Source organism: Meleagris gallopavo, chromosome 8, assembly GCF_905368555.1.
Source record: "Meleagris gallopavo chromosome 8, MGAL_WU_HG_1.1, whole genome shotgun sequence".
NCBI lineage: Eukaryota > Metazoa > Chordata > Aves > Galliformes > Phasianidae > Meleagris > Meleagris gallopavo.
In genome coordinates, this window is record NC_139411.1 from 23074421 (window position 1) to 23094253 (window position 19833).

Genomic DNA, 19833 nt, shown 5'->3' on the forward strand with positions numbered 1-19833 from the left:
TTTACAAATGTTATTAGAAAGGAATTCAGAAATCCAATCCCCAGGAGCATCATCTCCACCTGGGGTTCTGCTGACACCATGGAGACCACCTGCTTCTGTAGGAAAATGAAAACCTTGTGCCAGGGGAGTGTTTTGGGTGTGTTTAGGACCCACTGCCTGCTCCCCTCCTGTCCTCTTCAGACCAAGATTCAGTTCAGTTGAGAAAAAGCCAGTGGCTCTGAAGGCAACTCTGATCTTTTTTCTGATCTCTTTGAAGAACAGAAGGCTGTGTATGAAATATGCAGATTCCCAGAATCTGTTAACAGATGCTCCTAATGCTTATTTGGGAAAGCACAACACACAGCCAAAATCAATAGATTTTCCTGAAAAAAGATAACATCTATCTTTGTGCCCCAGCTGTGTATTTAATATGGTTAAATACTTTAAACTTTGCTTTTCCACCTGCAAGTCCTCTGCTGAAAGATATGTGCTTTCATCCAGTCTGACAAGATAGAGAGGAGTAAGATTGTCTCCATCTTAGCTGGGAAATCCAGAAAACCCTATGGTGGTGGCTGAGATTCTGAAGCCAGTGCTTTCCCTTCAGGTCCTGAGAAATCCCATCATCCAGCCACTGTGGAGGAACAGCTCTGCTGCTGCAGATGCTGCCTCAGCTGAGATACAAGCTCTTCTGGCCATTTTTTGGCACATTTTGTGAGGGGATTGTTCTTAGGGCAAAAGGAATTGCCCTAGAAATAGAAGTTGAGTCATCATGCAGCTGTAATTACATTTCATCCCTCCCCATGGATTTAACGTGATTCTTTTTTTATATGTGCGTTGTATCCTAACTATGCAGCCCCGATGTTTGCAGATGAGATAGCTACAGCAGTGTTTGGTATGTAAAATGATTCTTAAATCTGGTGGGCTCACTTGCATGGTGGCTTTTGGTATTTGCCAGCACAGATTCTATGGTGTGTATAAACGCAGATGTTTGAGTGCCAAATGCTGTTAATGCTGCCGTTATCTTCACAGATCACCAAAAAGCAGTGTTGCTGGAGCGGGGCTCTTCGACTTGGGTTTACTTCCAAGGACCCTTCAAGGATTAACCCTGACACCCTGCCGAAGTACGCATGTCCCGACTTGGTTTCCCAAAGCGGCTTCTGGGCCAAGGCTCTGCCAGAAGAGTTTGCCAATGAGGGGAACATCATTGCCTTCTGGGTGGACAAGAAGGGACGGGTTTTCTACCGGGTGAATGACTCTGCTGCAATGCTCTTCTTCAGCGGAGTGAGGACGGCAGAGCCCCTCTGGGCTTTGATTGATGTCTACGGGCTCACCCGTGGGGTGCAGCTCCTAGGTGAGTGCTGCGTGAGCTGGGCTTGTGACACTGAGCCATCCCCCTGCCCCTTCCACAGCATCTCGCCACCCTGGCCTGTATTAGTTTCAAACATGGCACTTAAATACCATACCAGTGGGAGGTGAGAACAACCACTGCAGTATATCAATAGAAGCTGTCTGTAAGTGGATTTCTGCTTGAAGGCGTCTTGCTGGCTATGCGCTGTCCAAGCATTTTCTGGAGTGTGGCACATACCTTGTAAAACCTTTCTTTATATTTGACTTACTTTCCCCATGCCAAAGTGGGGAAATGAATTTTACATTTGAGGGATGATTCCTGCCTGGATGACACTGTTGCGATTCTCTGTCTGGGTTACTGAACAGATTTTAAATATGGATCTCATCCAGATTACTGAAAGAAGCTGTGGCTGGTTTTGCCAAGGTGTTGCTTTCACAGAGGAGTTAGATTCATGCTCTGGAGCCCAAGGATCGGAAATGCAGATGGAGCTGGAGGACTGGGATTGTTGAATGCCCATGTCTTCTGCCATGCTCAGCTAAAATACAGGTTGTTTGCAGTCCTGAGGACTCAGGCTTGCCCCATGTGTGTGGTCTTGGCAAAGTTTGGGATTTTCGTGTTTTTTCCATCTTAAACAAGCCACGTTTTGACAGTTTTGCCTCCTTTCTGTACTTTTGTTGCACTAAGAAATACAGCAGCAGGTCTGCCTGTAGCAACCTATGTTGCATGAAAGAGGAATGTGGGTTCAGGATATGAGGAAATAGAACTAACCTCTTCTTGCTGCAGAAACTGCTGGCCCAGGATTGCACAAGGCAGAGGAATTGAGGGATTTCTCGGCAGCTTTTTACTTTCTTTTAGGAGTGGAAAGATTTATCTTTTGTTGTGAATCAGGTTGAGTCAGAGCCACTGGGCAACCATTCTTAGGCCAAGAAGGTGATATTTGAATTGAGCTCTGGAATTTGGGCAAATGTCACAGTAAAGACTCAGTGAAGAGCTTACAAATGACTCAAAGCTCTGTGTACTGCTCTGGTGAGATTTGGCACCTTGGGACTCCTCTGCCTGATTAATGAGGGCCCATAACTCTGGATTATGTGTTTCCTTTCAAAACACCCGAGAAATGGTTTCCTCTCTGTTATCCACCCCTGCATTGTCCTAGCGTCTTCCATATCCCTTTTCAGAAGGGAAATGTAACTCTTGCCAGCCACTGATTTGCCTCTAATTTAACAGGCTCCGAACTCTCACTGCAGCCCTGGTGGGTATAAACTCTCTGAATGAAGCAGGCAGCTTCTGAGTTTACACAGTTGGCGTGGAGCTCAGATACATATTTATAGCATGTTCCAGCAGCCTTCAGCAGGCTTTAATACTAGCAACTGTGCTGAAACATCTTAGGCTTGAGTCCTCTTTATCTCTATTCATTATTACACAGCACTAAAAACCAGAGCGCTGAAAGCCTTGGCTCTGTCGCCTCTGGATCATATAGGCATACTCACAGCAAAGCTCTGCATGTGTGTCAGTGTTGTAGACCACACATATAGTATGGGACAACTTGCCAAAAACTCCCGGGACTTGACAAATGGATTTCATAGTTTAGCTATGAACATATGGTCACATTCAGCCCAGCACGGCATGCAGGGCATCTGATGGAGGCTGGGGATGCTGGAGTGGTATGTTCAACAGAAGAGCCTAGCATTTCAGATTCCAGTTCAGTGATTTATTTCCTCCCCCCTTGATGAGTTCCTTGCTCTTGAGCCTAGCTGTTTTCCCAAAGATCATAGTGTTGCTGTGTCAAATTGCATGCACTGCTTCCATTTGGTTTTATGTGTGCTTCACCCAGGAATCTGACCAAAAGCTTTACCATTTGTGGTGGTTGTCTTTCTATTCATTGCAGAATTATTCCCTCCCTGCTCCCAATACGTAACTTGTTTTTCAAAATCAAGCCTGTCCTGGAGAAAGATGTGCAGCAGTCAGTGCTGTGTCACTGCAAAGTCCCAACCTGCGGGGAAAGCTATTTATGTCTCCAGAAGTCAACTTCTTAGCGTTTTTCTTATCTGCATTACAGTAGCATCCCAGCCATAATTGGGGACCCAGTAGAGCAATGGCCAAGTCCAGTGAGACTGTTCCTTTCTTAGAGATTTACAGGCAGAATTAGGCTTTGCATTTAGCTTCCATCCCTGCTGCTAATTGCACATTGAATTACTGCTGTCATTGGCATAGGCACATGTGGCTGTGGGTGTCCCTGAGTTTGAATGCCCCTGCTGTAGGCACAGAAGCAGAGTCCTACGAACAGCTTCTTTGACTGTTTGATTTTGTTCTGAAAAAGGTAAAAATGGCTTGTCTGTTCCACTGCATCTCGGTCTAAGGGAGGTTAAAATATTGAATATGGATTGTGTCTTGGCTGTCACTGCTGGAGTGAGCGTAAATGGGAGACCAATCCACATTAATCCACATTGCAGATAGCTTCAGAAATAAGGTTCACTGTTCCCAACCAGTCACAGTTGGGAAGCTGCTCCTTGCTATCATAATATCTACGCACATTATACAGAGGAAAGGTCTTAAATTCACCCAGAAAGCTCATGCTGCTATGACCACAAGGTCTCATGGGCTCACATAGGAGAGGTTGTTGCAATGAGGTGCATGGAGGATTGGTGTTTTAGAGCATGGGTTTCAGCACAGATGCAGGCTTAAGTGACCTGTAAACATACCCTTATACAGTGACTTTCCTGCTGACATGCCCAACTTGCAGGCAGGATTGTTTACAGCTCTGCTTCCCTTTTTGGGCAGCTAGTTTTGCACAAGTGCACTTTTACATTCCAGGATAATTTGAAGTAAAATTTAGTAGAATTGTGTCTTAGCCATATGCTACCACTTCAGCATACACATGTGCTCTTTCACTCTTTAAAATAGAATCTGAGAAAAATGGAATATAAGCATTGTACTGCCCTGCTGCAATAATAAAGCATAAAAAGGAGAAGGAAGGGACCAGCTGTTTAACTCTTGGGTCTTCAGTCTTGGAAGAAGGATGGCAGCTCATAGGAACCAAATGGTGTTGGTCTGCTTCTTCCAGGCAGTTGGCTAGTAGGGACAAGCTAGGTGGTTTTCCTCTTTGTTTCATTCATCACCAGTATAATCAGCAACGAAACACCTTTCCTGTTTATTATTTCCTTCATACTCGTCTCCCATCCATATTTTCAGTATTTCTAAGTTGTCTCAGTCTTTTATCAGCAGCAGCTTGGAAAGCTAAAGATCATTTTATTCAGATTGGCACGCTGAAAGGCACCTGTTGAAAGCAAAGCTTCACCACCTCTGGTAAATATAAAATATGTAAAAAAAACTGGCAAGACCTTGCAAACCAGGAAGATTTTAAATGTACATCTTTTTCTGAAGTAGAAACAGTATGAATATAACTTCAATCACAAATATGTACTGAGATCCTATTAAAGTTAACAGTCAATGCTGCCTATTACATTAAAGAGTTAAGAAATCTTGTCTTTCTCAAGATGCCCTTCCCAGCTTCTTTCTACTTTGTGTTTGCTAAGCATCAAAAGTGAAAATGTTGAACCATTTATAGATGAATATTTACCCATCTTGAGACTCAAGCTAGTACACAGCTGACAAGGAAATGGCACGTTTTGTTGGGAAAGAAGGAAGCATGTTTTTCTTTCTTTACCTGTGTCACTTCTTAGGTGAATTGAATCTCTAGCTCCAAGGCACCTTTAGAAGAAACATTAAGTAAGCCTTGAATGAGGTGGATTTATGAGCCAATTTCAGGTGTGAATGGTAGAAGACTGATGCTAAACCTGATTTATCACATGCATCTGTAATTTTACCATGTGGTTATTGCTATTTTATTTTCCATGTGCAAAAACTTACTTTCCATTACCTATGGGAATCCATTTCTTTTGCTGCTGTGACACAGGCAAATGAACACGCTGATCTACTGAGAGTGACTCTCAGTAAAGGAAATTGGATAATCAAATATGACTGCAGTGTATTTTTACAGTGCATTGTTGAAAGTGAAAGCTATAAACTATCTGCCCTCTCTGTGGAAGTCTGTGACTATCTGATGGAAAGGAATAATATGCTTTTAAACAGAGTTCTACTTAATGAAGGCAAGATATACACAACCTGCAAACAGTCAGTTGTCATTGTTTTTCTGCATCTCTGTAGGGGAGAGAGGATTTAAACTGCTCATAAAGTTTTATTGTCTGTAGCTCTTGTCTCTATGGCAGCTGCAGGAAGCTCTCTGACATGGCTAGAAATGTAAAAACAGCCCAATAAATAACTCATCTCATGCCATTTTAATCAATCCCTACTTTGACTTAGCATCTCTAGAGGAATGTATTTTTCCAGATACGATAGGTACCCAAAAGTTAGCTCACAGCTGAGAGTTGTCTGTCTGTCCTGCTGATGCTGATTAGGCTGCTGGGATGGCCCTTCCAAACAAACCTAAGCTCATCTCAGCTGTTTCAATGCAGTGCCCTTTTTTCTTCTCTTTGCTGGGGCAGTCTCTGAGGGATTGGCCCTTCAGTTTTGACTGAAGGTCAGTAGGTTGTTGGATTAGGAAACTGCGAGGAGTGTATTCCATCTGTTCCTCACAGGTGTACCATTGCTTTCTCCTGTACTACCTCTTCCTTACTGGGACTGCTCGGGGAGCTGAAGTGTTCCTTAATGAGAACAGAAAGGACAAAATCTGGCACATAAGGGGCTATTGGTGATAAGTACATGACCACAAATCGTATTCATGTTGGTGTCACGAGAACCTGGGTAGAAATAAACTGGAGAGCCTGGCTATTGCTGTCAAGGTTGAGAGAAATGAATGCGGTAACAAGGCAGAAGGATCAGTGGAAAATAAATTCTGTACTTTGTCAAGTTCCTTTAGTTCTAGTAAGCTGAAGTATTGTTCCTAACACAGGTGAGAAAGGCTATAAAGTATTTTCCATGTTACCCATAAAAGCACAAGGAACTGTGAAATCTCTGACAACTCTAACTGATGTTTACACAATGGGTATGTGGATGCTGTAGTTGTACTGACAGTGCATAAATATAAAACATGACATCTTCACATTAAATATCTGTTCTCATGATTGATTTGGCTGCTGCTTTAAGGAGGAGAATATTCAGCTTTTCACTAAGAAGTTTATGTTTCCTTTGCTAAGTGCTATTTCTTAGTGTAAGTATGGGAGCTGTAGTCTGGAAACAGCGATTCCAATTAAAAGTGCTTTGACCTTATCTTATATCCACCAGAGGTATAAACTCCTGGAATAATTGAATATATACTGAATTTACCACTCAGGCTCTTGTTAGTTCCAGAAGTTTCCAGTGTGGGCAAGGCCCTGGAGAGTAAGAACATGCTGCAAATGGTGTTCTCTTGGGAAAGCCCCAAAGAATTACTTATGTTAGCAGAGGTTTTGGTATTTTGATTTAAATCATTAGGGTAAGATATGCTGTTATTTCCTTTACAAAATATGTTCTCCCAATTGGTACTTATGCGGCGTATAATTGCAATTGCCTTTGTTTGTCTGATGTTGTTTCCTTTATAGTTGTTTAAGCAGTAGAAGTCTCCAAAAAGAAAGGCAGAGAATGCGCAGGTACAAGGAATTAATCTCTTCAGATTTATTAATATCTTTCTCAAGAATACTCAGCAAAATAGTTTAAACACAACATACCTCATCTTTTAAAGCTGAAAGCTGACTCCTCTTTGTTTATAAAGCTGTAGCTTGACAGAGTCAGTGTGCATTTACTCCACTGAAGACAGCTGAAGCTGGAGGTGAGTTATAGATTTAAGCTGAGTAGATGATCTGGTGGAAGAATATCAATTTATTGTACTAATCTTGCAATTCCAGCTGCTCCAGCTGTAGAGGCCCTTTCTCCTAAGGCCTTAAGACAGATGATGGCTAAACACTGCTGATAGGATAAAACTAGACGCTGGCTCTGTACAGTATGTACTCACTGGCATGAGGTAGCACTTTGCCATTTCAGTATCTAATTGGCATCACAGCCTCTGACTATGCAATCCACCATGCAGAGGATGTGACTGTTATCCCTCTAGGTGTCTAGATTATTAAAGAAGTTTGACACCTTTAATGAAATTAAATTACCTTTTCCATCTGTATCAGCAGCAGAGCTAAAAATGAGATTGTATCGTACTCTGAAGTCTCCATTTGTTCTACCACTTGTATAAGCAGAACTGTTGCTGGGCTCAGTCTGAAAGCCCTTACCTGTAGCACTACTCCTGCTGTGTTTTACTGGTCTGAGCTTGCAGCTACTTGTGGGGCTGCTCTGGTTTTACAGTGAGTGGAACCTCACCCCGGCTTTCTGTGTAGTCACCACTTCTCTTTGGCCAAGCACCAAGCAACAGAAGCTCTTCCAGACCCTGCCTGTCCTGTCTTGAAGAAAAAAAAGCAGTTTTGGCTGAAGAAGTCTTTGCTGATCCAGGACTTCTTCCAAGTACCCTTGTCAGGAGAAAAGACCCTCTGGGGGGGTCTACATGAGTGTAACTGGTCACAAGTGCATGAAAGATGGCAAAAATGCAAGTGGTGGTGTCTAGTTGCATAGAGCCAGATTTTCCATTAGCAGCTTGGATTAGCACTCACTGTTGTCAAGGGTAAACTGCCCCGATGTTGCTAATTCATGGTGCTTTCTTTCATCAGAAAGTTATTGTCCACCATGTGTGTATGCTTGATGCCCACTACAAGTAGTCGGCCTGAGACACTGTCTCACAGTAAATCATGAGGACTTTACCAAAATATTTCAAAGGAAATTCCCATCCTATTTGCTCCTATTTGATTTTGAATTGGTACATTTTTAGTCTGTAGCTAAGAATATAAGTCTGATGAATCAGATTGTTGGCCACTGAATCAAATCTTCTATCGTTGGCTGGTGCTGGTGAGTGTAGGAAGATGAAAACCTCTTGTGATGCATCTGGCCACTGGTGGAACCCTTCACAGACAATTAATTCTCTTCAGGAAAAAAATAAATGTTTAATTGCTCAATCTTCTTTTAAGAGGATAAAGACCACTCCAGGGAAAAAGCCTTTAGAATCCAGTAATCCTATTGCTGTGCTGGTGCCATGCCAATAAACATCCATGTGTCTTGCATGAAAAGAACCAAAACCCTTGAACTCTTGAATGCAGGGCATCCTCCCTTTCTCTGCACACCTCAGTCCAGAGGACTCGAGCAGCTTAGAGCCTTGTAAATGTTTGCCTGATCTGGCAATGCTGATGGCTCAATCAGTGCTTTTCTGCATTACCTCATTTTGCTATGGGGTTTCCCTGGTGGTTGTTCTTTGCTCTCTTTGTTGTCTTTAGGCAGCAGCCATGCCCTCCTGTGCCATTCACAGGAACCAGCTGACCACTCTGTTGTCCCAGTGTTGTTTGAGTGAAAGCATATTTTTGACCAGAACACCAATCCTGTTGGTTTCTATTCCTCTTTATAGACCCGCTTGGTTTTAACTGGATCTGACTAGTGACTCTATACACTGAAGTATGCTCCTGTCTGCAGTGAGCCTTGATGCTGCCTGCATTTGTCAAAACACTTTTTATTGCTCCATTCCTAACACGATAAAGTCTGCAGGCCTTGACTGTAATGCTGCTTGACCAGGTGGAAGGAAATTGGCCTCATGTTGAAGGTCAGTGCTGAAAACAGGTGGAAAGAATGCTGAACTGATGGAGAATTTCACTGTGGAGCTGCAGGGACTGGCAATTTCAGCTCAGCTTTATTGGCTCACTCAAGAAAAATATGTAAATTATTTGTTCATAGGCCACAATCATTGTCATGACTACTCATGCAATAATTTCTAGTACTTTGGTTTAAGATGTGGGGCTGAAATAAGTGTTCCATAGGAAAGAGATGAACTCCAGAGAGTCTAAGTAATGATCTGAGGGTGAGGCAGAGTGCTCTTTGAGGCAGGGCAATAGATGCAAGTTGGTGGAGGAGAAATTCAAGTGGGAAGTAAAATACCAGATTTTAAAGGTATATGGTTCCCAACTATACAGATCACACATTCTCATTTGGTCAGAAGACTGCATAGGCTGCAAAGCCTGAATCCGACAGGATGGTTAAATGCTTTCCCACCTCTTACACATATGTGGCTGTGTCCACTGTGCCAGAAATCAGGTTTATGGTTGGGTAGGTCTGTTAATTCACATTCCTAAAGATAGCTATGTGCTTAAGTGCCCTGCTGGATCTTTTTCTTTACCATATGCTTGTTATTGCGTTCTGTGCAGGGTTTGCTAGGTCAAAACCAGTGGTCTGTGGTTAATCAGTAATCAATGGCAATGCAGAGGGATCAGGCTCAGTGCTTAATGGTATTTCTGGCCTGAGAAGCAAAGACTCTTTCAAGAGGAGAAAGGTGAGTGTGAGTAGCGGAGGCTGGGATGTGCTGCAGAAGCTGGAGGGAAAGTGGGGAGATTGCCTCCCAGCAGTGCTACTTTTTTGTGGAAAACCTGGCTGTTTTCTGTGCTGGAGGGTCTATATGGTATCCAGAGGCATGAGGTGGGCAAGAATATGCAGGCATGGAAATAAGTGACATGCTGGCTGAAAATAGTGAAAGAACAGGTTTAGCGCAGCAGGTTTGCTTGTATTGACAGGGAAGGGAAGAACAACCCCATGACCAAGATACCGTCTTGCCTGGTTTCTGCACCAGTGCAAGGTTATATGTATAAGTTGCTGTCTTGCTTTGACTTCATGATGGTAATTTATGACACAAAGGCTTTGTTGTTTTTTTATTTCTTTTCCCTTTATCTGGACAGTACCTTGAATTTGTTTGTTCTGAAGTGTTAGGAGTCTTTGAGCTGCTTTGCGTGAGTCACTTTGGATGCCTAGTATGTTCCTTGCAGATAAATCAGCTCTTCTAGCATGCCAACTATGTACTACTGATGGTCTTCATAAAAGGGATCACTAAGAGAGAGGAGAAAAACAACCCTTGGTGAAATATGAGTCAGATATTTCTTACATTCCAAATTAGATTGCTGTATTTCTGTTCTTCTCTTGATAATACCTATTTCTCTTTGTGTTTTTATCATATAGTTAACTTATTATAGAAGTCTTCTGCTCATGATGGACATTGAGAGATCTGTCAAGATGCAAAGGCTCTATGAGGAAGGAGTAGATACTCTTGGCCAGTGGTTTGCAATGGGAATTTCACTCTAAGGCCGTGTCTGTGAAATTTGCTGCCAGATAAATTCCCATCCATTGAGCTGCACTTTAAAGTCTAATCTTCCACTTAGTAGCATCTCTACAGTACTTACTTGAGATGTATATTGAGTGCAGTGTTGTGTCTGTCCATTGTAACTAAACCCTCTGCAGCAATTAATGTAAATTAGTTGCAAGCATGGATTTAGAAAGGACTAGTTATGCCTACCAGCATCATTTCTTTTGACAAGCATTTGGAGCTCAAATAGCTTGACCTGGTGTGGGTAGATTCACAGTGAGCTCAGCTGACAACACTTGATTGACTTAAAAGCTTTGCTGACAACCACAGAAGTGAGGAGAAAAAAAGCCTATCCCATCTATGAGAATGGCACAAGGGTAAATGATGCCACTGGACAAACCCAGGCAGTGATCTCTGATGAACAAACCCCGGCAGTGATACCTGCCTGGCTTTAACAGAAGAATGAAAACCAGTGGTGACCAACAGCAGCTTCTCAAAGTGTCCCAACTTTACCACCCCTGACAATTTTTGTCTCAGTTCTTAGGACATAGGCGTTGTCTGGGCATACCCACAGCCTGCAGTCCCAGATGTTCACAGCCTCTGCCCCCTTCTCAGGATGTTCCTGTCGGTGGCTGTTTGACCAAGCTGCTATTTTATGGTATATGTATTTCCTTTTTATCTTTTCTCACTTCAGTCTCTCCAGCCCAATAATCATGTTTTCTTCTTTACCACAGCCTCCATATCCTGCTGTCATTCTAAAAATGCTTCTGTGATCTTAAATCTTTTCCAGTTACATGATGAGAATTAATTCATTCTGACACAGCCATGGAAATCTGATTCAGTTCCTTTTTTTTGGTATCTCAGTCACAGTCCTTGATCGCAAATCAGCATGAGTCAGAATTTCCCAGGTTATTATTTCCTCAGAAAGGCTGATTGCAGGCCTGTCTCCTTATTTAATATCCTTTTTCTGACTTCTGTGGAGATGAGTTGCTGAAGGTGCAGTGATTTTGTTTTGAGACCTGCCTGTTCTGACATTTAGAGCTACAGGTAAAAAAAAAAAAAAAAAAAAAGGGGTGGTGGAGGTGATGCAAAAGAATATCCCTGACCTGTTTTAGTGTTGCTGTTCCCCATCATCAGGTAGTTGTGTCTACATTTGCTTACCAGCATGAAGATGAGCACAGACACCAGCAGGATTTATTTCTCTGGAGACTTAAAAGTCGTTGGTCACTACTGGGAAGGAAGCATAGCGTTCTTTATCAGCTTTTGCCAGAACATGAAAATGATGGGTTTTCAAAGCAGCTGTATTGTGCTGAGATATCTCTCAAAATGTGCTGGAACACCCCAGATGGTTTTTGAATCCTTCTGGGTTCAATGCATTAGGTGAGTAGCTTATGTAGAGCTAGTAGAAGTAGACCAGAATGGAAAAAGTGTGGGAAATACTTTCTTTGGGACTTTTACAGTTCATTTATTCTCTCTCATCCCTTTGCCTTAAATATTCCAGCTGGAGGCCGGCTGCCACCTTGCCTTCCATGGAGATACTCTGGAGGCAGACACAAGAAAATCCTGCTCCTCCTCGCACTGTAGCTCTCCCTGCATTCCCTGCCCGCAGAGCAGCTGAAGCGGCTGCAGAGAGATGGAGGCACTGCTTCTCATTGCTTCTCACTGCTTCCCACAGCTCCCAAGAGCCTGCCCCAGGAGGCTGTCAGTGCACAAATTCAGTGGCCAGCTTGAGGACTGAGGAACTGCATCCATGTTTTCTGTTGATTGCAGCAGTTCCTTTTTGTGATTCTCTTGAGTCCCCCAAATGGATTAGTAGTAGCTTTAATAACCAGTTGGGTCTTTTGCTTGTTTGCTGCCAACCTCTAGGATTTTTTTTCCATGTTATAAGAGGAGAAAAAAATTGCACAGAGACAGGACCATTATTTTTATGAGGAATGAATGTTTATTAGAATTCAGTTGTTCAAGAAAAGCAAAGCAACCAAGCAACAGGGAAATGAATACCTTTACCCATTGATAAGATATCAGATCAATAACTAATTTTAACAGGAAGGAATGAAAGGCATCCTTCATTTTAGAGGTAAAGGATTTGGTTCCCAGTGGAGGTTCAGATTTCTCAGCATCCTGAGACAAGCCCATGTGTGTGTCTGCTTACTGCAGGATGGCAGTGCTGCCTTTCTTCCTTAGAGGGGAATCATAGAATCATTAAAGTTGGAAAAGACTACTAAGATCATCTAGTCCAACCAACTGTCAGCCCATCACCACCATATGCGCCAGGCCCTGTACCTTAACTGTGAGTTTCCTCTCAATTACTGGTCCCTACATGTGCCAAGGTGGGCCAACCTAGCTACTGGCCCAGCAGAAATGCTGTGTCTTTGACTTTCAGCCTTGAGAGACTGCTTCTGTCAGAGACATGAAGTGCTATTTTGTGGCTTGATTTTGTGTTGTATCATGTATGTGAAAGGTGCTGCTGTGATGCTCCTACCCTGATAGGCACTGCTGCTATTGACACTTAGATGTGTGAACTTAGTTTCTTCCAAAATTTCCAAACAGTTTTGGGTGTTATTGATGAGGATAATTAGGAGATGCTGGTATGCTGAGCAGAACGGGTGGCCTTTCTGAAGTTCATCTTTTATTAATCTTCCATGTAATTTCCCTTAAATGATGAGTTGTGATTGCTTTTTCTAAGGCCCAATTGGATCTTCAGACTGAGCAGAGATGAGACCCTCTAGCTTATATTACTGCAAATTACCCACTTGGGAGATGAGAGAGCTGTGGCTGGAGATACTGCCTGAGAGCATGCTTGTGACACAGACAGGCAGATGCTGAATAGGCAAGAAATTAATTCTTCCTTCCCACATAAGAGAGCAACTTGTTTTTGCTGGACCTTTGCCTGCATGCAGGCTGTGGTACAGAGCCAGTGTGTGCTGTCACACTTAACCTTAGGCAGAGAGCAGCCTCTGGCAGGGCAGAATGCCTGCCCTGGGTGCAGCTGGCAGCTTGGATGTCTGGGAGTGTGTGATGCTGAGATACCAGCGCTGCATTAAAACACTGGAAAACAAAGGTGAAACAAATGCTACCCTCTGATCTAATGCAATGTAGTAATTGTGCTTTAAATGATTATAATGAAGAGTAGGTTGGTATACGTTTATTAAAAAAAAGTGATGCCATAATAAACATAACCTTATTAAACTCAAGGAAGTGTAAATGACTTGTAACTCAGAAGCGTTATAAAAATTATTACAGTTCACTGCTGTATCGGCTCCACCTGTGAGAAAGCTCTTTATGTTTTGCTTTGAAAAAGGCATTTCTCGTAATCAAAGTTGTTGCAATTAGATGGAGCGGTAATGAGCCCCAAGGTAGCTGGATGGTGTTGCCTTGTGAGGATCTTCACGCCGTTTCTGTGGTGTCAAAATGATGCTTGGTGTTGGTGGAGAAGTTTCTGTGGATCAGCATTGCAGCAATTGGAAACGTTGTGTTTTGCAATACACCCCTCTTCCCCTAAACCCACCGTGCTGTTGAATTCCATCCACTTAAAACAGAGCCTATGTTTAACAATAATTTAAATCATTATCCTGCCTGTCAGCTTGGAGTTAAGGGGCTGCGCAACTGCGATTCTCTGTTTAGAAACTGCCTAGAGTAATAACTTTCAGATGTCTCAAATATGCACCACTTATCTATAACATCTAAATACAAATGTCTCCCCGCTGAGTGAGCCCGACACTGTTTACCTATCGTGTCCAAACCATTCCAGAGGGCTTGCTTGGCGCAGAGCGGAAAGCCCTATATCCGCAACTCCTCCAGCACTGTCAGTGTAATGTTTTTCAACTCCTCCTCACCTTTGGGTAATGGTGAAGACAGAAACAGCCTAAGCCTGGGAGTGACAAGTGAAGCACGTCCCTGTGCACGCTGTCCCGACACGTGAAGGGTAAAAGTGCACGGCATCCAGTGCTGTGCTTGGCAGACAGGATGATGCTCGCGTTGCTGGGTCCCAGCCAGCATGCTGAGAGATGATCCCCATGCTGAACCCTGTCTACTTCCAGCATGATGGGGTTGGGCATGGCTGAGCCTGTCACTGGTTCAGTGGCCCCATATGCTTTCTCTGCCTGTGAGTAATCAGAGCAGGGAGAGCTAAGAAATTCCTCCTCTCCTCACTACAGCTGACCTGTGGTTTCTTATGGCCCCTGTGATGACTTCTGAGGGCTGTCCCTGAGGTGTGGAGCCTCTCATGGTGGAAGGAGAGGAGCTTCATCCCCAAACATGGCGCTCAATATCAAAGCCTTTCTATGGATGCTCTGCAGCCTGATGCAAGCAATGGTATTTCCTTATGCAATGGGTGAGCCCCATTTGATGTTCTGGCTTTGCTTCCCTGGGGCACACAGAACACTATCAGCTGGCATGCACTGCCCTGATGCAGCCAGCAAAGGTTAAATAAGGGGAAGCAAGGAGTGTTTAACACATCATTGCCTCATCTGTGATCCCTAGGTGAAATCTGAGTCACTGCTCACGTGCCATGAGCTGAAAGCTATCGGATGTCTGCAGATGTTGCTGACAGTTCTTCCCGCAGTGACTTGGCTGCACAAGGCACTCATCTCTTTGCTGTCAGTTGATCACCTGTGGGCAGTGCTGCTGCTATCCCACAGTGGCAGGTTGTCTGAAATGTTGTGTTTCGAGCATTTAAAATTGCAATTATTTTATTAATTTTTTTAGAGTATGTGGAAGTTGGACTATTAGCAGAGGCAGGACATGGTAGCAAATTGTTTTACATGGATGTGGTTATGGAAGCAAGCATTTTCCATGCAGTTTTGGTGGCAGCTACCACGCACATCTCCTCCACAGTCACCCAGGGATGCCACAAAGGAGCACTGCTGATCTTCTGCCCCTGCAGCCAGGTTTAGCTACGGATGTATTTTTTGGAATGCACATAGCGAAGCGTGCATAGCATTGGCTGAGCTCAGAATATGGTTTCTTCTTTCCTTTTCTGTAATGCGGGCTTCCTTTTAGGGATGTGGCTTGGAAAGGAGTCCATGGTAGCTTGCTTAGGAAAATGGCCCAGTTAGGCTCAGCTTTCTTCATGCATCAAGACTGCCTCTGCACATAAATGTACGATCCACTTTACTTACTTGAAGTGCCCAAACTGCATTATTTTTTTGTTCTTCACAAAATATTCATCAGCTGAGATACATGAAACCTGTTTTTCATGGCAGGCTGTTTCTGGACCCAGTGTGCTGGGAATTAGATCCTGCCTGCACATCTCTTGCACCAACTATTTTTTCACCATCTTTACACCACATTTTCATTGACTTCCCACTATCACCCATAACTGAGGGCCTGGAGAAAGGCAGTGCAGCAGCAACGTTTCATACATTTCACCTGTTTATCCATTATCCTGATGTGCATCTGTGCTGCTCGTGTGTGACAGCTAAAAGCTATGTATATCAATGATGAGAAATATCACGTTTACCATTTTTTCTCTGCTAATGGTTTGCAACTCAGCCACATATGCAGGAAAATAATTTACAGGTACCTGAGTTTCATTTGTGCTGTTTGCAGCTCTAAATTTGCATTGGGTGTTTTGTTTTCAGATAAAAGATTGTGTTGTGTCATGCTGCTGATGGGCTTTTCCCTGTCCAGGTTTCAAAGGAAAATGTTGGAGGGCTCCTGGGAGAGGCTCAGGCACTTGGTTGCTGCAGGGGTGGAAATCTCTTGGAGGTGGCGCTGGCTGCCTTCAGCTTAAGTGTGCTGAGATCTGGAAGAGGGAGCTGGAAATCTAAGAATCTAGTTTCTATAAGTATTTTGACCCCTTGGATTGGCTGAGCAGGCTCCTGGGACAGCAAAATTTGTGTACGACATTTTGCAGTGTCATCTTTTTTCTTGCTTCTTAGAAAATGATGAGGCTGGATGGAGTTCAGAAGAGTGAAGAGGACAATTTGGGTTTTTTTTGTATGTAATAACTGCTGCTGCTTGTCCCTGAGGAGTGGTGGTTGCTTTGCCAGGGGAGGCAAGATGGGGTCTGTATTCTATGTGGTATGATAAGGGACTATTTTATTCACAGAACTGTCTGAATAATGGTAAATTACTAAACCTTGTAGAAATTTTGAATTTGGTTCAAAGCCTTCTCACTAACTGTAAATAATAATTGTGTTTTTTTTTTTTAAGCCTCTCTCTAAATATTTACAGCTCTGGATTTAAAAACAAAAACAAACAAAACAAAAAAACACCAAATCAAAACCCAAAGCAAGCACCCAAACAAAAGAAAACAAACTGTGCAGAGAACAGAAAGCTTCCTGACTTTTCATGTTTTCATGAAAAGCAAGGGGAAAGTAACCCATTAAGTTGCTCACACGTTTTTTGGTTGCCTAGACAGTGCTACACTGAAATACCACAGTGTGTCTAGCTGAAAAAAGGAGCCCACTTAGGATGGCAGATCGCATGCAGACACCGGGGAAAACTGTTGAGGAAGAGCTTAGGGGGCTGGGGGAGCACGCGGTCCACATGGGCACTGAGTCTCAGATGTGCTGCAGTTCAGAGTGGCTCCCAGCTGCTCACCCATGGCACCACAGAGGGAAGCTCAGCTCAGGTGGGACCCTGCTGGTTCGCAGCCTTCAGCACAGCCAGCTAACAGGAGTGGTGTAGGAGAAAGAGCCTTGAGTCTGCACCTTCTGAAAAAAAATTGAGTTATGCAATCTGAAGGTTGAGTGAAACTGAAAAGGAGGGAGTTTAGCTCTTGCAGGTTATGTGTTCACAGCGTTGAATGGTCAGAAAAAAAAGGAGAGTAGTGGATTTGTTGTTGTTTCTGTTGTCATGTGGCTGTTGTTTTGGCTCTGTACTTCTCTGCGTTGCACAAGCCTGCGATGCAGCTTCTGTATGAGGGGGAAGTGTGGCAATTCCCTGGAAAAATAGAATACCCCTTGATGTGCTCAGTTATTTTAGATAAATTACAGAATGCAGAGCTACTTCATATTGTCCCTCAACAATTACTCTTAGGGTCTCAGCCACGCAGAAGGCTACTAAAATGTGTGGTGGTAACAGCAAGGACAGGGAGGATTATACACTGCTCTCACTGGCTTCTACAGAACTGATTTATTTACAGTCTCCTGGGCTGTGTTTCCCACTTAATACTGCACAGGTTTCCAAGAGAAGTTCAGCTTCTGGCCATCTGCTCACCCAAGAAATGCTTAGAAATGGGATCTTTTTCCTTTTTAACACCTAAAATATTTCAACATTTAATGCGGCAATTGCTGGAGTCGCAATTGCAGAGTCTGGGACCTCCCTCCTGCAGACCTGCTAGGGACGTTCAGAGCATCATGGGATGCTTGTGGGAGGAAGACTCAAGTGATGGAGATGAAATGGCATTCCTTTACAGGAAGAATAGGGAAAGGAATGGAAACTGGCTGGGTTGGCTTTCCATCTCTTGTTCTTGAGCACAGTGAAGCACATCCTGTTCACAAACTGCAGTGCAACTGGGAGATATGGATGTGGTGGGAGAGCAGTGGGAGGGGAGCTCTGGACAGTGTTGGTTGCAGAGGGAGATGTGAGAGAAGAGGACCAGGCAGATGGTTGTGAATGTGGAGGGAACCTTAACTATGGATATAGAAGAGAAGCCCCCCCAAAACAGGTCAGTACAGAAAATTTCCATTTTGGTCAGTTAAGGGAATCCATAAATTACTTTAGAATGTATGTATGGGACAACCAGGCCAGTATTACTAATCTGAAATACTGTCCTCTAACATGGCTTTGGTTATTAGTAACTTCCAGTGTATTGTGTAAACAGAGTCTATTTTAATGTGTCTGTAAATAGCTTCCCAGAAAGAGCCCCATTCCTCCTGCCCGTCTCCGGGGTCCCATTGTCCCATGTTGGTGCTGGGATCTGATTTTTCCTTCCTGCTTTGTGTGGATGTGCAAAGCTTTGACAATTGCACTTTGTACTCTTGAAACATGAATGCCTTCCAAAGCTTGAAGGAGTGTTTTGGGTTTTGAGACTGACCTTCGATTTCCAGTGACAGCCAGGATGAATTTCTGCAATTTCTCAAGTTGCCCAGAGGCTGACATTGACTAATAGGGCTGGATATTCAGCAGGAGTGTTAGGAAACTCTCAGTGATGATATTTATTCATGCCTTCCTTGCATGCTTTGAAAATTGTAGGGCTAAACTCATGTTTTGGGTGAGTGGAGCAGTCTTACAACAGGGGTGTACTTACACCATCACTCCTAAAGCACAAAGCAACTCTTTCATTAACCCCACCCCAGTTCTCTCCAATCAACAGCAAGCAGTCTGGGTTGCTTCAAGGATGGCAATAACTACATGCAAAATCTATTGTATTCTGTTGAAAAACAGCAGTGAGTATTTGCCTTTTGTTTATCTTTCTTAAGATAACAGGATGATTCTGCTGAATTTTACTGGAATAGTCCTTTGCTGTCTGGAAATTAATAACTATATGAAAAAATGTAGCAGGGCGTAGCTGACTTTGAGAAAGGTTTGTACAGAGCCTCTGCACAAACACATTAGAGAGACAACTCACAGGAACTGGAGGATGTTGGGGGGCCTTTTTTGGTCTTTTCTTATTTGCTCTGCAACGTCTCAGAGATCTCTGAGGCCATTTCTAATTGTAGGTAAATGGAGAAAGCACTCACAGGATCTCGTCTGCAGAGCACTGGTGATACAGTGGTTTTGCTGGGACTCCAATTTTTCAGTTTTACATTTAGATATCTAGCTATCTGTGATCATAACATGGTTGAAGCAAAACTGGTTCAATAATCGATTCATTCCTCCCTCCATGTCCTTCATTCCTGCTCTATGTCTGGAGCAGGGAAGATGAACAAAATACTTTTTTTCACCTGTTGCTGGTTAAACTTTTCAGTTAACAGCAAGGGTTAAAAGTAGGTGCGTTTGATTTTTTTTTTTTATTTATATGTAAGTGAAGAATGTGGGAACAATCTACAAAATCTAAGGTAAATGTTCAAGGTTATTGCCATTTTTTTATGAAGCAAAATTTTGGACCAAGTTTGATCTAACAGTATGGCTTTTAGTCTAGGTTTGCTTAGAGACAGCCGTTCATCCTCATGCTGGATTTCACAGAAGTTGAGAATCACATCTGCATCACCTCAGATGCTCTCAGTCCCATCGTGGGCCCTGATGGGACCACAGCTCATCCATGGCATGGCAGCCAGTGGCAGCCTTGCCCCAGTATCAAGCCCAACTGCTCAGCAGTCCCTCTCATGAGGGTTACTGCTAAAGGATTAGCACTCATTTACTTGGCCTTTTTAAATTCCACTTTGATCAGAATTTGATCCTAGTTCAGGCAAAACAAGAATGGAGCAGCTCCCTTCTGCAGCATCCAGACCAATCTGAGAATGTGAAG

At 43.3% G+C, this 19833-nt stretch overlaps 1 protein-coding gene across 11 annotated transcripts in view; it reads left to right on the forward strand.

Moving 5' to 3' along the window:
• The window catches only part of NEURL1 (neuralized E3 ubiquitin protein ligase 1), a 145204-nt gene that overhangs the window by 81899 nt on the left and 43472 nt on the right, over positions 1–19833 (forward strand). For all 11 annotated transcript variants that reach the window (XM_010714658.3, XM_085229179.1, XM_085229183.1 and 8 more), the window contains one exon: positions 1009–1330. In XM_010714658.3, coding sequence (XP_010712960.1) covers positions 1009–1330 — 322 coding nt within the window. The remainder of the gene's footprint in view (positions 1–1008; positions 1331–19833) is intronic.